The sequence below is a fragment of the Bombina bombina genome, chromosome 2 (genome assembly GCF_027579735.1).
Source record: "Bombina bombina isolate aBomBom1 chromosome 2, aBomBom1.pri, whole genome shotgun sequence".
Taxonomy (NCBI): Eukaryota; Metazoa; Chordata; class Amphibia; order Anura; family Bombinatoridae; genus Bombina; species Bombina bombina.
The window spans coordinates 359,779,563-359,801,129 of NC_069500.1; the positions used below are offsets into that span (position 1 = coordinate 359,779,563).

General features: G+C 39.1%; 1 protein-coding gene across 1 annotated transcript in view; it reads right to left on the reverse strand.

Moving 5' to 3' along the window:
* Positions 1 to 17,322: 17,322 nt before the first annotated feature.
* Positions 17,323 to 21,567, reverse strand: part of ZCCHC8 (zinc finger CCHC-type containing 8) — a 181,047-nt gene continuing 176,802 nt past the window's right edge. Inside the window, exon 12 of the mRNA XM_053701764.1 lies at positions 17,323 to 19,025. Within this exon, the coding sequence (XP_053557739.1) occupies positions 18,238 to 19,025 (788 nt within the window). The 3' untranslated portion in view covers positions 17,323 to 18,237. The remainder of the gene's footprint in view (positions 19,026 to 21,567) is intronic.

Here is a 21,567-nt window from a genome sequence, read left to right on the forward strand (position 1 = left end):
AGGTTGAGTCTTCAATGACGCGAGTGTATCATTTCCGGATGTTGTTAGCGCCCAAAAAATTTCAGTTACGTTGTGCGTCATACTTGGCGCCAAATAATTTCATTATTTAAAACCCCATTCCTATGTGCCTCTTGCCTTTTTCTATGTTAGAGGGCTATGCTGTTTGCATTTTTTCCCATTCCTGAAACTGCCATATAAGGAAATTGATCATTTTGCTTTATATGTTGTTTTTTTCTCTTACATTTGCAAGATGTCTCAATCTGATCCTGTCTCAGAAACCACTGTTGGAACTCTGCTGCCTGATAACAGTTCTACCAAAGCTAAGTGCATTTATTGTAAATGTGTGGCGATTATATCTCCAGCTGTGGTATGTAATAGTTGTCATGATAATCTTTTACATGCAGAGAATGTGTCCATCAGTAATAGTACTATGCCTGTTGTTCCTTCAACATCTAATGTACAAGATATACCTGTGAATATAAAAGATTTTATTGCTGATGCGATTCAGAAGGCTTTGTCTGCCACCTCGCCTTCTAAAAAACGTAAAAGGTCTTTTAAAACTTCTCATAAAGTTGATGAAATCTCAAATGACCGACAGCATACTGAATTATCCTCTTCTGACAAAGATCTATCTGATGTAGAAGATCCTTCTTCAGATATTGACACTGACAAATCTACTTATTTATTTAAAATGGAGTATATTCGTTCCTTGTTAAAAGAAGTGTTGATTACATTGGATATTGAGGAAACTAGTCCTCATGATATTAAAACTAGTAAACGTTTAAATGCTGTTTATACCTCCTGTAGTTACTCCAGAGGTTTTTCCAGTTCCTGATGCTATTTCTGATATGATTTCTAAGGAATGGAATAGGTCTGGTACTTCCTTTTATTCCTTCTTCAAGGTTTAAAAAAATTGTATCCTTTGTCAGCAGTTAGGTTGGTGTTTTTGGGAAAATATCCCCAAAGTTGATGGGGCTTTTTCTACTCTTGCTAAACGTACTACTATTCCTATGGAAGATAGCCCCTCTTTTAAAGACCCTTTAGATAGGGAACTTGAATCTTATCTAAGGAAAGCTTATTTACATTCTGGTCATCTCCTCAGGCCTGCCAATTCTATGGCTGATGTTGCAGCTGCATCAAGTTTTTGGTTGGAAAGTTAAGTGCAACAGGAAATAGATCCTGATTTGTCTAGCATGGTTCGCTTGCTTCAACATGCTAATCATTTTATTTGCGATGCCATTTTTGATATCAATAAAATTGATGTTAAATCTATGTCTTTAGCTATTTTAGCTAGAAGAGCTTTGTGGCTTAAATATTGGAATGCTGACATGGTATCTAAGTCTAGATTACTATCTTTTTCTTTCCAAGGTAATAAGTTATTTGGTTCTCAGTTAGATTCGATTATTTCAACTGTCACTGGGGGGAAGGGAGTTTTTTTTGCCTCAGGATAAAAGACCTAAGGGTAAATCTAAAGCTTCTAACCACTTTCATTCCTTTCAACAAAATAAGGAACAGAAACCTAATCCTTCCCCCAAAGAATCTGGTTCCAATTGGAAACCTTCAAGTTGGAGTAAATCCAAACCGTTTAAGAAACCAAAGCCAGCCTCCAAGTATGCATGAAGGTGTGGCCCTCATTCCAGCTCAGCTGGTAGGGGGCAGAATAAGATTCTTCCAAAACATTTGGGCAGATTCTGTCCAAAATCATTGGATTCAGAGTATTGTCTCTCAAGGGTACCGAATAGGATTCAGAGTAAGACCTCCTGTGAGGTTTTTTCTCTCACGCATCCCAGTAAATCCAGTAAAGGCTCAAGCTTTTCCGACGTGTGTCTCAGACCTGGAGCTTTCAGGAACAGGGTCTTGGATTTTATTCAAATCTATTCATTGTGCCAAAGAAAGAAAATTCTTTCAGGCCAGTTCTGGATCTGAAAATTTTGAATCGTTAGGTAAGAGTGCCAACTTTCAAAATGGTGACTATAAGGACTATTCTGCCTTTTGTTCAGCAAGGGCATTATATGTCCATAATAGACTTACAGGATACATATCTTCATATTCCAATTCATCCAGACCATTATCAGTTTCTGAGATTCTCTTTTCTAGACAAGCATAACCAATTTGTCGCTCTTCCGTTTGGCCTAGCGACAGCACCAAGAATCTTTTCAAAGGTTCTCTGTGCTCTTCTCTCTGTATTCAGAGAACGGGGTATTGCGGTATTTCCTTATTTAGACGATATCTTGGTACTAGCTCAGTCTTTGCATTCTGCAGAATCTCACATGAATCAACTAGTGTTTCTTTAAAGACATGGTTGGAGGATCAAATTACCAAAACATTCTTTGATTCCTCAGACATGGGTCACCTTTTTAGGTTTCCAGATAGATTCAGTATCCATGACTCTGTCTCTAACAGACAAGAGACAATTAAAATAGGTTTTAGCTTGTCGGAACCTTCAGTCTCAGTCATTCCCTTCAGTGGCTATGTGCATGGAAGTTTTAGGTCTCATGACTGCAGCATCGGACGCGATCCCCTTTGCTCGTTTTCATGAGACCTCTCCAGCTTTGTATGCTGAACCAATGGTGCAGGGATTATACAAAGATATCACAATATCCTTAAATCCCAATGTTCAACTCTCTTTGACTTGGTGGTTAGATCACCATCTTATAGTTCACGGGGCATATTTTGTTCATCCAACTTGGACTGTGATCACAACAGATGCAAGTCTTTCAGGTTAAGGAGCTGTCTGAAGATCTCTGACAGCTCAAGGGGTTTGGAAACCTCAAGAGGCGAGGTTACAATCAATATTTTAGAAATCCTTGCTATCTTCAGTGCTCTTCAGGTGTGGCCTCTGTTGAAGAGAGAACCGTTCCTTTGTTTTCAGACAATATCACAACTGTGGCATATGTCAATCATCAGGGTGGGACTCGCAGTCCCCAAGCCATGAAAGAAGTATCTCGGATACTTGCTTGGGCGGAATCCAGCTCCTGTCTAATTTCTGTAGTTCATATCCCAGGTATAGACAATTGGGAAGCGGATTATCTCAGCCGTCAAACTTTACATCCGGGGGAGTGGTCGCTCCATCCAGATGTGTTTTCTCAGATTGTTCAGATGTGGGGTCTTCCAGAAATAGATCTGATGGCTTCCCATCTAAACAAGAAACTTCCCAGGTACCTGTCCAGGGATCCTCAGGCGGAAGCAGTGGATGCGTTAGCAGTTCCTTGGTATTACCAACCTGCTTATATCTTCTTCCAAAAGTGATCTCCAAAATCATCATGGAACAATTGTTTGTGTTGCTGGTAGCTCCAGCATGGCCTCACAGGTTTTAGTATGCAGATCTTGTCCAGATGCCAACCTTGCCCACTTCCATTAAGGCTAGACCTTCTGTCTCAAGGTCCATTTTTCCATCAGAATCTCAAATCATTAAATTTGAGGGTATGGAAATTGAACGCCTAGTGCTTAGTCATAGAGGTTTCTCTGATTCAGTGATTAATACTATGTTACAGGCTCGTAAATCTGTTTCTAGGAAGATTTATTATTGAGTTTGGAAGACAAAAGATGAGAATTTTAGAGCAACAGAGAGCATTGACTGCAGACAGAAAAACCAGACATCTGGTTCCACAATGGCAGGACACTGATGTTCTTAAATCTGAGTAAGGCACTGGGTCAAGTTCAAGATTTTACTGATGCCCTTTCTGGAGAGAACTACGTCAGTATCATAACTGAAACAAGTTCTGCATCTATTAAACACAAAAGATACTGACTCTGGAGGAAGAGGATTCTGACCTGACCAAGGCACTGAAATCCAAAATTCTTGAATATATAAATAGAAATTATGAAGATACTCAAGATCTGCTAGATATGGCATCATTCCTTGACCCACGATTCAAGACAAACTACATAAATGTGGATAAAATTCCAAGCATCAAGGCCAGGGTGATGTCTGATATGGCCATTGTATCTGAGTAGCAAGTCGTGCAGGAGCCAAGTCAAGCAATCAGCAGTCCCCCATGCAAAATAATTGTTAATGTAGCTGTAGAAGACAGTGCCAGCAACTGCAGCAGAGGGTCCCTCCTCCCGCAAAGAAATCAAGAAAGTATTTAGGAAATTGTATCAAGACTAAGTCTGCTGCGCCATCTCTGCAACTTGAAGAAGCCATAGCATCAGAGCTGAACTGCTACCTCCTTTCTCCCTCCACTGATAGTGAGAAAAATCCTCTGCAATGGTGGAAACTACATCAGATTAACTTTCCCAAATTGAGCAAGTTTGCACAAAAATTTATTTGTGTTCCTGCAACTAGTTCACCATCTGAGAGGGTTTTAGCACAGGAGGAAATGTGGTGACCTGTCAACGTTCATGCTTGAAGCCAGAAATGGTACATATGTGTTTTTATTTAGCAACAAACCTTAACCACCACCAGCAGTAATGCTTGAAATCCAAAATGGTACTACATAATCAGATGTTTGTTTGTTTTTTTATCAAAAAACCTAACCATCAGTAAACAATGCAATTTTTAAAAGTTATTCTCTAATTTTATATATATATATATATATATATATATATATATATATATATATATATATATATATATATATATATATATATATATATATATTACGCCATAACCAGGGCAGGTTCCAATGTTTAGTATTGTTTTATTTTTGAAAAATGTACTTTTACTGTACTATGCTGCTGCTATTAGTTGATAAATGGATGTTTAAAACAGGTTGCAGGATTGACCTCGTCAGTGCCACATTCCCCATGTTTCCCTGGATGGATAGTCACTCAGCTAAATGACTAACACATGAAGCAGTGTGCATTGTACTAAGTACTACCTTTGCTGCACTTATAGAAACACAAATCATGCTGCTGGTCAGTCAGCACTTTTCAGGTTTCTCCATGCATACACTGCTTGATATGTTACTCAGACCACAGCTAGACTGACTTCCTAAGAAAACATGGACAATGTGGTAAGAAATGGCCAGATAATTTAATTTCAATTAGCTTTGTGTGTGTTGAGTTCACTTGATGTATTATTCACTCTAACTATAACTGTTCTTAGTGTAATGTACTACAGCTACAGCTGTAAATTAATGTAATATGACAGGCTGCAGGATTTAAAGATTGACCTCGTCAATGCCATATCGCCCATGTCTGGCTGGACAGTCACTCCGCTAAATGAATAATAGATGTAGCAGTGTACATTGTACTACCTTTACTGCACTTACACACAAATCATGCTGCTGGACAGTCAGCACTTTTCAGGTTTCTCCATGCTTTCACTGCTTTATATGTTACTCATACCACAGCTAGACTGACCGCCCAAGAAAACATGACAATGTTGTGTCAGAAGACATAAGAACTGGCTAGTGGCTACTATGTAACCACAGCACACGCAGCTAATTTTATTTGAACTATTTTGTGGTTTGTATTTTTATGCTCTCAGAGTGTATTGGACATCGAGAAACATGTACATTAAGATTCTGTAGTGTTAAATAAATATTTTATTGAAAAAACATAATTTATGTAAGAACTTACCTGATAAATTCATTTCTTTCATATTAGCAAGAGTCCATGAGCTAGTGACGTATGGGATAATGACTACCCAAGATGTGGATCTTCCACAGCCAATTCTGCTGAAAATAATCCACACCCAAAATAAAGTTTAAATCTTATAATGAAAAAAACTGAAATTATAAGCAGAAGAATCAAACTGAAACAGCTGCCTGAAGTACTTTTCTACCAAAAACTGCTTCAGAAGAAGAAAACACATCAAAATGGTAGAATTTAGTAAAAGTATGCAAAGAAGACCAAGTTGCTGCTTTGCAAATCTGATCAACAGAAGCTTCATTCCTAAAAGCCCAGGAAGTAGAAACTGACCTAGTAGAATGAGCTGTAATCCTTTGAGGCGGAATTTTACCCGACTCGACATAAGCATGATGAATTAAAGATTTCAACCAAGATGCCAAAGAAATGGCAGAGGCCTTCTGACCTTTCCTAGAACCGGAAAAGATAACAAAAAGACTAGAAGTCTTTTGGAAATTCTTAGTAGCTTCAACATAATATTTCAAAGCTCTAACTACATCCAAAGAATGCAATGATTTCTCCTTAGAATTCTTAGGATTAGGACATAATGAAGGAACCACAATTTCTCTACTAATGTTGTTAGAATTCACAACCTTAGGTAAAAATTGAAAAGAAGTTCGCAACACCGCCTTATCCTGATGAAAAAATCAGAAAAGGAGACTCACAAGAAAGAGCAGATAATTCAGAAACTCTTCTAGCAGAAGAGATGGCCAAAAGAAACAAAACTTTCCAAGAAAGTAATTTAATGTCCAATGAATGCATAGGTTAAAATGGAGGAGCTTGAAGAGCCCCCAGAACCAAATTCAAACTCCAAGGAGGAGAAATTGACTTAATGACAGGTTTTATACGAACCAAAGCTTGTACAAAACAATGAATATCAGGAAGATTAGCAATCTTTCTGTGTAAAAGAACAGAAAGAGCAGAGATTTGTCCTTTCAAGGAACTTGCAGACAAACCTTTATCCAAACCATCCTGAAGAAACTGTAAAATTCTCGGAATTCTTAAAGAATGCCAGGAAAAATGATGAGAAAGACACCAAGAAATGTAAGTCTTCCAGACTCTATAATATATCTTCCTAGATACAGATTTACGAGCCTGTAACATAGTATTAATCACAGAGTCAGAGAAACCTCTTTGACTAAGAATCAAGCGTTCAATCTCCATACCTTTAAATTTAAGGATTTGAGATCCTGATGGAAAAAAGGACCTTGCGACAGAAGGTCTGGTCTTAACGGAAGAGTCCACGGTTGGCAAGAGGCCATCCGGACAAGATCCGCATACCAAAACCTGTGAGGCCATGCTGGAGCCACCAGCAGAACAAACGAGCATTCCTTCAGAATCTTGGAGATTACTCTTGGAAGAAGAACTAGAGGCGGAAAGATATAGGCAGGATGATACTTCCAAGGAAGTGACAATGCATCCACTGCTTCCGCTTGAGGATCCCTGGATCTGGACAGATACCTGGGAAGTTTCTTGTTTAGATGAGAATCCATCAGATCTATTTCTGGAAGTCCCCATATTTGAACAATCTGAAGAAATACCTCTGGGTGAAGAGACCATTCGCCCGGATGTAACGTTTGGCGGCTGAGATAATCCGCTTCCCAATTGTCTATACCTGGGATATGAACCGCAGAAATTAGACAGGAGCTGGATTCCGCCCAAACCAGAATTCGAGATACTTCTTTCATAGCCAGAGGACTGTGAGTCCTCCTTGATGATTGATATATGCCACAGTTGTGACATTGTCTGTCTTAAAACAAATGAACGATTCTCTCTTTAGAAGAGGCCATGACTGAAGAGCTCTGAAAATTGCACGGAGTTCCAAAATATTGATTGGTTATCTCACCTCCTGAGATTCCCAAACTCCTTGTGCTGTCAGAGACCCCCAAACTGCTCCCCAACCTGTCAGACTTGCATCTGTTGAAATCACAGTCCAGGTTGGAAGAACAAAAGAAGCCCCCTGAACTAAACGTTGGTGATCTGTCCACCACGTCAGAGAGTGTCGTACAAATGGTTTTAAAGATATCAATTGATGTATCTTTGTGAAATCCCTGCACCACTGGTTCAGCATACAGAGCTGAAGAGGTCGCATGTGAAAACGAGCAAAGGGGATCGCGTCCGATGCAGCAGTCATAAGACCTAGAATTTCCATGCATAAGGCTACCGAAGGGAATGATTGTGACTGAAGGTTTCGACAGGCTGAAACCAATTTTAGACGTCTCTTGTCTGTCAGAGACAGAGTCATGGACACTGAATCTATCTGGAAACCTAAAAAGGTTACCCTTGTCTGAGGAATCAATGAACTTTTTAGTGAATTGATCCTCCAACCATGAACTCGAAGAAACAATACGAGTCGATTCGTATGAGATTCTGCTAAATGTGAAGACTGAGCAAGTACCAAGATATCGTCCAAATAAGGAAATACCACAATACCCTGTTCTCTGATTACAGACAGAAGGGCACCGAGAACCTTTGTAAAAATCCTTGGAGCTGTTGCTAGGCCAAACGGCAGAGCCACAAATTGGTAATGCTTGTCTAGGAAAGAGAATCTCAGAAACTGATAGTGATCTGGATGAATCGGAATATGCAGATATGCATCCTATAAATCTATTGTGGACATATAATGCCCTTGCTGAACAAAAGGCAGGATAGTCCTTATAGTTACCATTTTGAATGTTGGTATCCTTACATAACGATTCAATATTTTTAGATCCAGAACTGGTCTGAAGGAATTCTCCTTCTTTGGTACAATGAAGAGATTTGAATAAAACCCCAGTCCCTGTTCCAGAACTGGAACTGGCATAATTACTCCAGCCAACTCTAGATCTGAAACACATTTCAGAAATGCTTGAGCCTTCGCTGGATTTACTGGGACACGGGAAAGAAAAAATCTCTTTGCAGGAGGCCTTATTTTGAAGCCAATTCTGTACCCTTCTGAAACAATGTTCTGAAGCCAAAGATTGTGAATTGAATTGATCCAAATTTCTTTGAAAAATCATAATCTGCCACCTACCAGCTGAGCTGGAATGAGGGCCGCACCTTCATGTGGACTTGGGAGCTGGCTTTGGTTTTCTAAAAGGCTTGGATTTATTCCAGACTGGAGATGGTTTCCAAACTGATACCGCTCATGTGGATGAAGGATCAGGCTTTTGTTCCTTATTGTGACGAAAGGAACGAAAACGATTATTAGACCTAAATTTACCTTTAGATTTTTTATCCTGTGGTAAAAAAGTTCCTTTCCCTCCAGTAACAGTTGAGATAATAGAATCCAACTGAGAACCAAATAATTTATTACCCTGGAAAGAAAGGGAAAGCAAAGTTGACTTAGAAGACATATCAGCATTCCAAGTTTTAATCCATAAAGCTCTTCTAGCTAAAATAGCTAGAGACATATACCTGACATCAACTCTAATGATGTCAAAGATGGCATCACAAATAAAGTTATTAGCATGTTGAAGAAGATTAACAATGCTATGAGAATTATGATCTGTTACTTGTTGCACTAAAGCTTCTAACCAAAAAGTTGAAGCTGCAGCAACATCCGCTAAAGATATAGCAGGTCTAAGAAGATTACCTGAACATAAGTAAGCTTTTCTTAGAAAGGATTCAATTTTCCTATCTAAAGGATCCTTAAAGGAAGTACTATCTGCCGTAGGAATAGTAGTACGTTTAGCAAGAGTAGAGATAGCCCCATCAACTTTAGGGATTTTGTCCCAAAACTCTAATCTGTCAGATGGCATAGGATATAATTGCTTAAAACGTTTAGAAGGAGTAAATGAATTACCCAAATTATTCCATTCCCTGGAGATTACTTCAGAAATAGCATCAGGGACAGGAAAAACTTCTGGAATAACTACAGGAGATTTAAAAACCTTATTTAAACGTTTAGATTTAGTATCAAGAGGACCAGAATCCTCTATTTCTAATGCAATTAAAACCTTTTTAAGTAAAGAACGAATAAATTCCATTTTGAATAAATATGAAGATTTATCAGCATCAACCTCTGAGACAGAATCCTCTGACCCAGAGGAACCACTATCAGAATCAGAATGATGATGTTCATTTAAAAATTTATCTGAAAAATGAGAAGTTTTAAAAGACCTTTTACGTTTACTAGAAGGAGGAATAACAGACATAGCCTTCTTAATGGATTTAGACACAAAATCTCTTAAGTTAATAGGAACACTAGTATTAGATGTTGATGGAACAGAAACAGGTAATGTAGTATTACTAAAGGAAATATTATCTGCATTAACAAGTTTGTCATGACATTCATTACAAACAACAGCTGGAGGAACAGATACCACAAGTTTACAGCAGATACACTTAACTTTGGTAGATCTAGCACCAGGCAGTGATTTTCCAGTAGTATCTTCTGACTCAGGGTCAATCTGGGACATCTTGCAATATGTAATAGAAAAAACAACATATAAAGCAAAATTGATCAAATTCCTTAAATGACAGTTTCAGGAATGGGAAAAAATGCCAGTGAACAAGCTTCTAGCAACCAGAAGCAATAAATAATGAGACAAATAATGTGGACACAATAATGACGCCCATATCCGGAACGCCGACACTTTTGGCGCAAAAACGTCAAAAAAATGACGCAACTTCCGGCGACACGTATGACGCCGGAAATAGAAAAATATTTTTGCACCAAAAAAGTCCGAGCCAAGAATGACGCAATAAAAAGAAGCATTTTCAGCCCCCGCGAGCCTAACAGCCCACAGGAAAAAAAGTAAATTTTAAGGTAAAAAAAAAATGATGAATTCATATGCATTATCCCAAATATGAAACTGACTGTCTGAAATAAGGAACGTTGAACATCCTGAGTCAAGGCAAATAAATGTTTGAATACATATATTTAGAACTTTATATAAAAGTGCCCAACCATAGCTTAGAGTGTCACAGAAAATAAGACTTACTTACCCCAGGACACTCATCTACACGTAGTAGAAAGCCAAACCAGTACTGAAACGAGAATCAGTAGAGGTAATGGTATATATAAGAGTATATCGTCGATCTGAAAAGGGAGGTAAGAGATGAATCTCTACGACCGATAACAGAGAACCTATGAAATAGACCCCGTAGAAGGAGATCATTGAATTCAAATAGGCAATACTCTCCTCACATCCCTCTGACATTCACTGCACGCTGAGAGGAAAACCGGGCTCCAACCTGCTGCGGAGCGCATATCAACATAGAATCTAGCACAAACTTACTTCACCACCTCCATAGGAGGCAAAGTTTGTAAAACTGATTTGTGGGTGTGGTGAGGGGTGTATTTATAGGCATTTTGAGGTTTGGGAAACTTTGCCCCTCCTGGTAGGAATGTATATCCCATACGTCACTAGCTCATGGACTCTTGCTAATTACATGAAAGAAATTAATGTTTTATAGTCATAAGAAAATCTCATTTTTGGCCATATCGCCCAGCCCTAATACTCACCATGCTATTATATACCCAAGTGACTACCTACTAATAGCCTACAGGCTAAGCAGGTGTCAACCCCCAGATTTACCTTATAGGCACCCACACTACTGGACAATAAGCATTAAGGACTGCTTCCAGTAGATAGACAATCCAGTGCCGTACATGTGACAGCATAGGATCTATATATAGGAGTATAATGTTGAATTAACAGGAGGCTGCTAGGGACCTGCGACACCTATGCAAGGCCTGCGACTAACTCCCATATAGTGTCCTTGTGCCACTACCCATACTCCAAAGACATCCCTCTGTCTAAACTGTAGCTCTCTGGGGAAAACTGGGCCTGAAATCAGTCTGAGATCCCTTCTTACAAACATCTGGAGCACCTTCCTTCTGCAAAGGCAAATAAAAGACTAGTTTCTAGTAAGGTGGGAGGAGTTTAAGAACTTTTGGAGTTTTGGGATCTTTGCTTCTTCCTAGTGGCCAGAAATATAATTCCCAGGAGTAATGGATTATGGACTCACAACCTTTATGAAAGAAATCACAGCAACTTAAAGTTTATAGAAGGAAAGAAGCTTTCAAATAAAATAACACCATTCCTACTGTGAAACGAGGAGGCTCAATGAAGTTTTGGGATTACTTTGCTGCCTCTGTCACTAGGCGCCTAGAATTTGTGCAGGGCACGATTAAATCAGAAGATTATCAAGACATTCTGGACCAAAAAGTATTGCCCAGTGTCAAAGCTGTGTCTAAGTTGCATGTAATGGGTCCACCAGTAGGATAATGACCTGAAACATACCTCAAAAAAGCATCCAAGAATGGATAAGAAAACATTGGACAATTCTGAAGTGGCCTTCTGTGAGTCCAGATCTGAATCCCATCAAACATCTCCAGAAAGAGATGAAACTCTTAGTTGGGAAAAGGCAGCCATCAAACCTTAGAGAACTGGATAGATTGTGTAGAGTGGCGCTCTGTGGGGAGCTGAGGAGTGTATGCGAAAATAATTAGAATAAATAAAATCAGCAATAGAGTATATTAAACCACAAGAGAAATTAGCTACAAAAATAAGCAAAGGCAATATTTAATCAATCTATGAAACAGTCAAACACATCAAAAATTATATATCTAATAAAAAAACCTTCTAATAAAACACTATTAAAAGTCAGGATGTGGCCATACCTCTAAAAGAACCCTATAATATGATTCAAAATATAAGAACAAGATATGAGCACTAAGCTTAAAATCAAATTTTAGACAAATACTTAGTATACAATAAAGCAGCTCAAATTCTGATATTAAATGGTTAAACTCAGTATACAATGACATGCCACTACCAATGTAAGGGAAGGAGAAATCTCTTATGAGGTAGTTATAGCAATGTTCCATTAGGGATTATCAGCTGTTTATATGTCAGCAGTAGGAACGTCTTATTCTTATGTATAAAGATATAGCAATGTTCCATTAGAGATAATTAGCTGTTTATATGTCAGCAGTAGAAACCTCTTATGCATATAGATCACTTCTGAAAAAGGTAAAGATCATATCCCTTTTAATCCATGTTATAAACACATACTCCTAGGAGGTATTCGTTCCAAAACCCTTTAAGTTGTTGATAACTGATAGTGAGATTCACTTAAGATAAGGCAAAGATCAATATCTCAGATCTGCCACTCCTATAGGGCAAAGTAAAAAAAACTTCAATACTGACCTGTCAGTGTAGCGTGGTATCTGTAGAAGTGTAGTTACCTTACCAGACCTCTGATGTGGCTAGTGTTCAGTCAGCTGCATTTCATGACAGACTAGGGGGGGGGGGGGCGTTATTTTCACCACACTGGATTCTCTGTAGCGTGCACACAGCGCCTTCACTGTCTGCACTGTCAGTCTGGTCACCTGACCTATTCAGCCAATCAGGAAGCCGGTTGGTCGTTCTGGCTCCAAATTTAAAAAATAATTAGTTGAAGTGATGATAGATAAAATATATACTTAATATGTTTTAGAATCTTTGTTATCCCGTAAAAACAAGTCACTTTTCTACGCGTTTCGGCAGTTTATGCCTTTGTCAAGATGACTTGTCTAAGCACATATGCTTCTATTTATACTGATTATCCATACCACCTCCTAACTCTTAAAGGCATAGTTTCAACAGTCTTTATTTGCATATTATCCATTTGTGTCTAGGGATATATTATATGGATAATATGCAAATAAAGACTGTAAAATCTATACCCTAGCAGACTAAGCTAACAGGATAGACTCAACAAAGCTCACACATCCAGAGGAGACTGCGACCCGAACGCAGCTCCTTAGATCGCTCGGCTATCCTGACCTGCAGACCCACACCCAGCGGGACCATTCCAGCCTCAGGGATTCAAGACAGGGGAACAAAAGAATCCTGAATCAAGTACAGGAACGAATGTAAGGATAGCTCAGCCATCCCCACATATTACAAGTACAACCCTACTCTGAAAACAGGCAAGGCCATAGACCTAAGTATCAAAATTAAGGCCCAACAAGTCTGCTTGGAGCCAGCAAGATCCCAGGGGGAACCAATCCCCCCTTTCCGCCTCCCATCCAGGAGAATATACCCTAAAGAAAAGGGATGATGCCGGAAGGGCAACAACTGTCCTCAAGGGCCAAAGACTCCGGCTAATGGGAAAATAAATTTCCAACACAGATGTCCTAGAAAAGGACCCCCCTACAAGTAGCTTGCCAAGCAGAGGCACAGCCAAGCCAGTCGCCTGGGTCCACGGGAACACTGGCAAGCTGACCAGGGGAATGCAACCCTAAAGTGCACCAGAAATTGGACATCCAACGCCAGCAGCTGGGTATGAGCCAACCACCCTTGAGGCTTAAGCAACACGGCTAACCACCAGATGAAATGGGCTACTCTGTGGCAAAGAGTAAAAAATACTCCGAAAACCTGGCCAACCATGACCAGGTTAGGTAGATGGAGCAAGGACATAGCCCAAGTTCCCACTACTGTGGAACACCCCAACCAGCCCTGAAAGCCAAGATTCCAAAAACCACCCAAAACTGGCTTAGGAAAAAGGCCAAGGGAAGCTTCAGCAACCGGAAGTCTCAGGGAGAAAAACAGGTCCAGGCACCTAATAGTTCAGGCAAACCTTACCCTAGAACTAAACACCCCAACTGGCCAAAAAGCCAGACACAAGGGATATGGATGCATATCCAGAGAATCCGGATAGCGAGCATAACTCGAAAGCCCCGACCAAAGGAAGGAACCACCGCTAGCAAAAGTCCAACACTCCAAGGAGCAAGGCTAGAAGTTGCATGAAGATATTTCTCAAAGCCTCAGGACAACCAAGGGATACCTCGAGGTAAAAAAAAGCTTACTAGCAGGACTAGTCTCCCTATCACCTCCGCACAAGCAGAGGACCCCAGGAAGAGAAAGGCACTAAGCCTACCCAGCTCCGGAAAACCCTGAGCTAAACAAAGTCCCCGCAGGGAACAACCATCACCCGGAAACAGAGACCCACCCGGAGACAATGGAAGTCCCCAGGTCTGTTGTAACTCAGACAGACAGTACACATCAAAGAGTAAGAGCTGCATCTAGATACACTATAAACACCCTACGCGTACACCTGCAAGGTGACATAAGCTGCAACTGGTTTCAAACTGCAAACCTTTTGCATGCTAGACAGCTATCCTGTACAAGCTGTTGTATCAAGCCCAAAAGGACAAATCCAGAGGCCTAAAAATGAAGGCCAAACCGCTCAACTGCCGTAAGGGGAGTGAAGCTCTACAACCCTCCATCACATGGGGGAGAAAAAACTCCAAGGTCTGATGAAATCAGATGTCAGAGGGATGCAGCAGAAAACTCCCCTGCCTGGTCACCTATGACTGAAGGCTATAAGGACTGAACCAATCCTTCCCGCCTCACGGACCCACAGGTCCTCTCGAATGCTTAGTTGAACATGAAAAATAATAACCCGAGCACTCTGCGCTTCTACCAAACCAGCCGAGCAGAACAGCGCCACGTGTCTGAACAGTCGCAAAAACCGAACAAACCCGACAGGACCAGCCTGCACCTAGGGTCCTAACCGGCAAGCTGCATAAATTCTCCCTCATAGGGGAAAAAAAACCCAGACATTTTTAACTTTGTACTAACATGTCCAAAACCAACTTCCGAAGTAGTACTAAAGAGTATCAATCCCAGAAGGTTCCCGAAGGAAACAAATAGACATCCCAACGGATATAAATAAAATATAAGGCAACCCGGAGGTTAACACCCAAAAAGACACAGGCCTACCCGCAGGACCAGCCAAACTGAGCCCTACCTTTCAAAAACTGGGAAAGATCTCAAAACAAATGACAAACAGGAGATTACTTCATTCCCACATGTCTAATGAGGTGCACCATTCCAATTAGCAGACTGAAAATTCCTGTATCTAGCAACGATAGGGTCATTCAATAACTGAAAAACATGTCTGAGCAATACGCAAAGGCGCGCAATCCTGTAACGAAAGGCACAACACTCTGGGACAGTTACACCCACAGGGAACTGTAGAGGCCCTCCCAAAGGCGGAAGGCCCGGGACAATAGGGCACAAGCACATTCTCAAAGAAACGCCTGGACTCTGCAGACGAACAATCGCCAACATTATGTGGAAGCGAAAACGTGCAGCAATCTCCAGGGGGGAACATGCCACCCTGCATGGAGGAATCAAACTGGGTTACCCGCATGTGTAGAACTATGAATTGGTAGGGAACTCGCCTTTTGGAGGACAGGACCCCCAGAGGCGGATGACTCAGCAGTCCCTTGATTCCCCGAGCCCGAGGAACCAGGCGCTCTGAAATGGCATACGGAACAAAACTGGTTGACATGCGTCAACAAGCCCATAAACATCACACTTAAGCAGGTTCAATCACATAACAAACATGATTATGAACCCCCCTGTTCAATAACCCCCCCTCAGGAGATATTAACCCTTGATTCCAAGATACTACAAGAGACTCACAGACTTCTAAGTTAGACCCGCAAGGTGGTAGCCTCTCGGGAAAACATTCACATTACAGTACATTGATGAAGTAAAATGAAACAATCTTACCAGAATCTACGCCGTGGAACAGGAACACAGCCTTTCAAGTGTGACGTATAGTAGCCTCGCCTCTGCCATGGACTTGAGAGAAGAAAGTAGTAGGCAGTGGAGCAAAGTTTGACAACGCAGATTGCTTGAGGAGCTGTTAATCTGAATCAGGATGATTTTGCAGAAAGACTCCCCCTGCATCTCCGTACTCTAACTTTCATCCAAGCCCTCACTGAGAGACTGACAGGAGTACTTAAAACTCCTGTCCCATGCCGAAGAGTACTACCCTCCATAAGAGACAAAAACAAAAATAAACACTTTTGACACTTCTCTGCCAACCTCCTGGAACGAAAGGCAAAGAATGACTGGGGGATGAGGGGAGTGTTTGAGCCTTTGGCTGGGTTGTCTTTGCCTCCTCCTGGTGGCCAGGTTCTTGTTTCCCAAAAGTAATGAATGCAGCTGTGGATTCTTTCCATTTAAGAAGAAAATTTGATTTTAAGCTTAGTGCTCATATCTTATATTTTAAATCATATTTGGAATCATATTATAGGGTTCTTTTAGAGGTGTGGCCACATCCTGACTTAAGAGTTTTTTATTAGGTTTTTTTATTAGATATTTTTGATGTATTTGTTTCATAGATTTATTAAATATTGCCTTTGCTTATTTGTGTAGCTAATTTCCCTTGTGGTTTAATATATTCTATTGCTGATTTTATTTATTCTAATTATTTTCGCATACACTCCTCGGCTCTCTATAGAGCGCAACTCTACACAATCTATCCATACTACCTTTTCAACCGCGCCAGAGAGATTGGGGTATACTTTTTTTTTTTGAGTTGGCATAGAGGATTAAGATATAGGTCGGGATTAACCCTCATATTTTAAAACCTTAGAACAGAAGAGTGGGCCAAAGCCCAGTCAAAAAAATGAAGAAATCTTATTCAGAGCTACAGAAAGTGCTTGATTACAGTTATCGTCTTCAAATGCTGTGCTATGAAATATTAAGTTACGGGTACCAATATTTCTGTCTGTGTCATTCTCATTTGTTTTACAGTTTAAATATATGAAGTCATAAATCAAAAGTGAAGTTTCTGTTCCATTACATTTCAATAAAGAATAGTAGATACCAAATACTTGTCGATTTTTACTCAGTTTAGAGAAAATTGTGCATTTTCCTTAAAAAAGTGGAATAGAACAAATACTTTCGGCCATATCTGTATTTACCTTGTTTGCAAGTTTATGATAGGGGCAAAAATGACATAAAAGAACACATATGGAAAAAAAAATCATTTATTACATTTCTATACACAATATTTGTACAGAAAACATGAGAAATGGTCATAGAAAAGGTTTGAAGTGGCATTAAAAACTGAAAACAGCTGATCTTATATATATATAAAAAAATTGAATCGTGAAGAGAACACAGTATTCTTGAACCCTTCTGTCAAGTTGAAAAACAGTAAAATTTTGAGTCTTAAAAACACTGAATTATATTAAACCTTTCTAGTGAATAATTCAGAAAGTGTACAAAAAAAGTAAATTAAAAAGGAATAAAAACAGAAGGATAAAAAAAATTCACTAAATTAAAAGTTGTACAAAAATTAAAAGTCTGAAAATAATTTAGGGAACTTCCAAGATGAATACAAAACACGTTTGTTAACTTCTTTCACAGTCACAGATCCCACTAATAAACAGACACGCAAAAACTAAAACAGCATATGTACAAAATAGTGAGTGTTCTTATTATGGTGCCAAATGCCATAGATAAGGGAACTGTAAAGTTTTTTATGCCAAAAAAATGCCTTAGAATTAAGCGAGAAGACATGTTTGCTTATTCTAACACAATATAATTATGCTCTCTTCCTCTGTATCATATTTGAAAAAGGGGATATTGTATAATCCTAAATTAATTATAAATTGCTCTCAATAAATGTAATCTCAGTTTTCTAATACCAAATTATATATTGCATGAAAGATGCCACTTAAAATATTAGACCCTTCACTATATTTTGGGATTTTGTTACAAAAATGTACATATACTTTAAATGTGGGTGGCATTATTTAAAAATGAATTTTCTCATTAAGTTTATGTGAAAAACAATTGGCCATATGGATATGGACACATTTATGTAGACTATTTAATAAAACAAATTATTGAATTTTACTCTGTCCCAAATTGTGAACAGTTACTAATCTTGCTTTTGAAGTTTTTGCTGGTTTCTTGGAGAATTCTTTAGAACATTTCTGAGTCGAAGGTAAATGCCAGTTGATTCAGACATGTTGTCATATTCAAATGGTGTGATTCCCTCTGCAAATTTACTCATATCTGGGATGCATAAATTTTTGGGATCAACATAAACTGCCTCTTCTGCAGCATCTTCACTTTTGTCCTCTGAAAGTTTGATAGTAGATATATCATCCTGTGTTGCACTAAAATTATTTTTTTCTTCATTTAATTGTTCAGCTTCAGGTGTCAAAGCATGTTCTTCATCAGAATCTACTGCAATAGCCTCAAGGAAAACATCAGATTCTTTTGATTTTGCTACATTTTGTGATGGTACATTTGCAACACTAGCAGTGTTCAATTCAGTCCTGGAGGGTGAAGAGTTGACAGAATTGCCAGTTAGAGGTGAATCACTGTGTGTGCTTTCTGTGTTTTCAAGAGCAGCCCAAATCAAACGCTGCTGCTCTTCTAGCTCTTCTAAGGTCAATGCATCATCGTCCATGGCATCCATGGCCTTATAGTTATCTTTGCTTTGAGGCACTGGGGACCTTCCAGTTGGGGTGGGTGGTGGTGTGCCTTTAGGAAGGGGAGGTGGTGTTGGAGTTGGAGGAGGTGGTGGAATAAAGTTTGGAGGGGTAGATGGTGGAGTTCCACGTGGCAAGGGTGGTGGTGTCCCACATGGAGATCCAGGTGGAAGAGGGGGCTGAAACCGAAAACCTTTAGATGATGGAGAGCTACAGGAAGTATCCAAATCTGAAATCAAAATACAAGTGTTATTAAAATCATAGCAGACTTAAAAGCATTAGCCTAAATCCGTTATAAAAATCACCCTCAGACAAAGGGAACAAGAATAAGTTTAACTGTATCCAAGTTAATGAAGTGAATGCATATTTTGTTTCTATAAAAAAAAAAATAAAAAAAAAAATATGATCCATGCTTTTAATCAAGTTCCCTCCACATCTCCGCAAAGCAAAAACATTTTTTGACAAGCTGGCGGTACAGCCAAGAGGAGCTGCATCACCTGCACTATGAAAGTCTATAGCAGCACTCCCTCACTGCTGTTAGACAAGCTGTGAAAGCAATAATACATGTTTTGCGTAGATTTAAAAGCCATTTCTGTGTAATACATGTAATAGCAGAGGTATAGTTTTGCATATTAAACTTGCAAAGTGACTTGTTTACCAGACACAGCATGACCTTGTTTGCACATTTTTAATTCTTTATTTTCCAAGCCAGAGTACAGCCAAATTGTGTTTTGCTGCACTTGGTGGGGAAACAGGAGTGTTCGACTGAATAAAAAAAAATTGCTGCCATAGCAGAGGGCTTCCTCACTGCTGTTAGACTGAAGCATCCGTTTTTATAGCTTCAGTCTAACAGTAGTGAGTGAGTAGACTTTCATAGTGTAAGTAGTGCAGCTTCTATTGGCTGTACCTCCCGCTTGTCAAAAGAAAAACAAATAGCTTTACAGAGAGATGGAGGGAATTTGATTAAAAGCACTGATTATGTTTTGTGTGTTTTTTTTAACCGAAATGCATTCAATTTATTAACTTAGATACATTTAAACCTTGAAGCATTACATTTATAAATCTGTAAAGAAGTTTACGTAATCATTATTTAAAGGGGCATTGGGGAGAAGACTTTTTTTTATAACATTTAAAAATTTTTTTTTTTTATCTTTGCAAATTTGAGAATGATAAAGAAAAACATAATTTATGTAAGAACTTACCTGATAAATTCATTTCTTTCATATTAACAAGAGTCCATGAGCTAGTGACGTATGGGATATACATTCCTACCAGGAGGGGCAAAGTTTCCCAAACCTTAAAATGCCTATAAATACACCCCTCACCACACCCACAAATCAGTTTAACGAATAGCCAAGAAGTGGGGTGATAAGAAAAAAAGTGCGAAGCATATAAAATAAGGAATTGGAATAATTGTGCTTTATACAAAAAAATCATAACCACCACAAAAAAGGGTGGGCCTCATGGACTCTTGTTAATATGAAAGAAATGAATTTATCAGGTAAGTTCTTACATAAATTATGTTTTCTTTCATGTAATTAACAAGAGTCCATGAGCTAGTGACGTATGGGATAATGACTACCCAAGATGTGGATCTTTCCACACAAGAGTCACTAGAGAGGGAGGGATAAAATAAAGACAGCCAATTCCTGCTGAAAATAATCCACACCCAAAATACAGTTTAACAAAAAACATAAGCAGAAGATTCAAACTGAAACCGCTGCCTGAAGAACTTTTCTACCAAAAACTGCTTCAGAAGAAGAAAATACATCAAAATGGTAGAATTTAGTAAAAGTATGCAAAGAGGACCAAGTTGCTGCTTTGCAGATCTGGTCAACCGAAGCTTCATTCCTAAACGCCCAGGAAGTAGATACTGACCTAGTAGAATGAGCTGTAATTCTCTGAGGCGGAATTTTACCCGACTCAACATAGGCAAGATGAATTAAAGATTTCAACCAAGATGCCAAAGAAATGGCAGAAGCTTTCTGGCCTTTCCTAGAACCGGAAAAGATAACAAATAGACTAGAAGTCTTACGGAAAGATTTCGTAGCTTCAACATAATATTTCAAAGCTCTAACAACATCCAAAGAATGCAACGATTTCTCCTTAGAATTCTTAGGATTAGGACATAATGAAGGAACCACAATTTCTCTACTAATGTTGTTGGAATTCACAACTTTAGGTAAAAATTCAAAAGAAGTTCGCAACACCGCCTTATCCTGATGAAGAATCAGAAAAGGAGACTCACAAGAAAGAGCAGATAATTCAGAAACTCTTCTGGCAGAAGAGATGGCCAAAAGGAACAAAACTTTCCAAGAAAGTAATTTAATATCCAATGAATGCATAGGTTCAAATGGAGGAGCTTGAAGAGCCCCCAGAACCAAATTCAAACTCCAAGGAGGAGAAATTGACTTAATGACAGGCTTTATACGAACCAAAGCTTGTACAAAACAATGAATATCAGGAAGAATAGCAATCTTTCTGTGAAAAAGAACAGAAAGAGCAGAGATTTGACCTTTCAAGGAACTTGCGGACAAACCCTTATCTAAACCATCCTGAAGAAATTGTAATATTCTCGGTATTCTAAAAGAATGCCAAGAAAAATGATGAGAAAGACACCAAGAAATATAAGTCTTCCAGACTCTATAATATATCTCTCTGGATACAGATTTACGAGCCTGTAACATAGTATTAATCACAGAGTCAGAGAAACCTCTTTGACCAAGAATCAAGCGTTCAATCTCCATACCTTTAAATTTAAGGATTTCAGA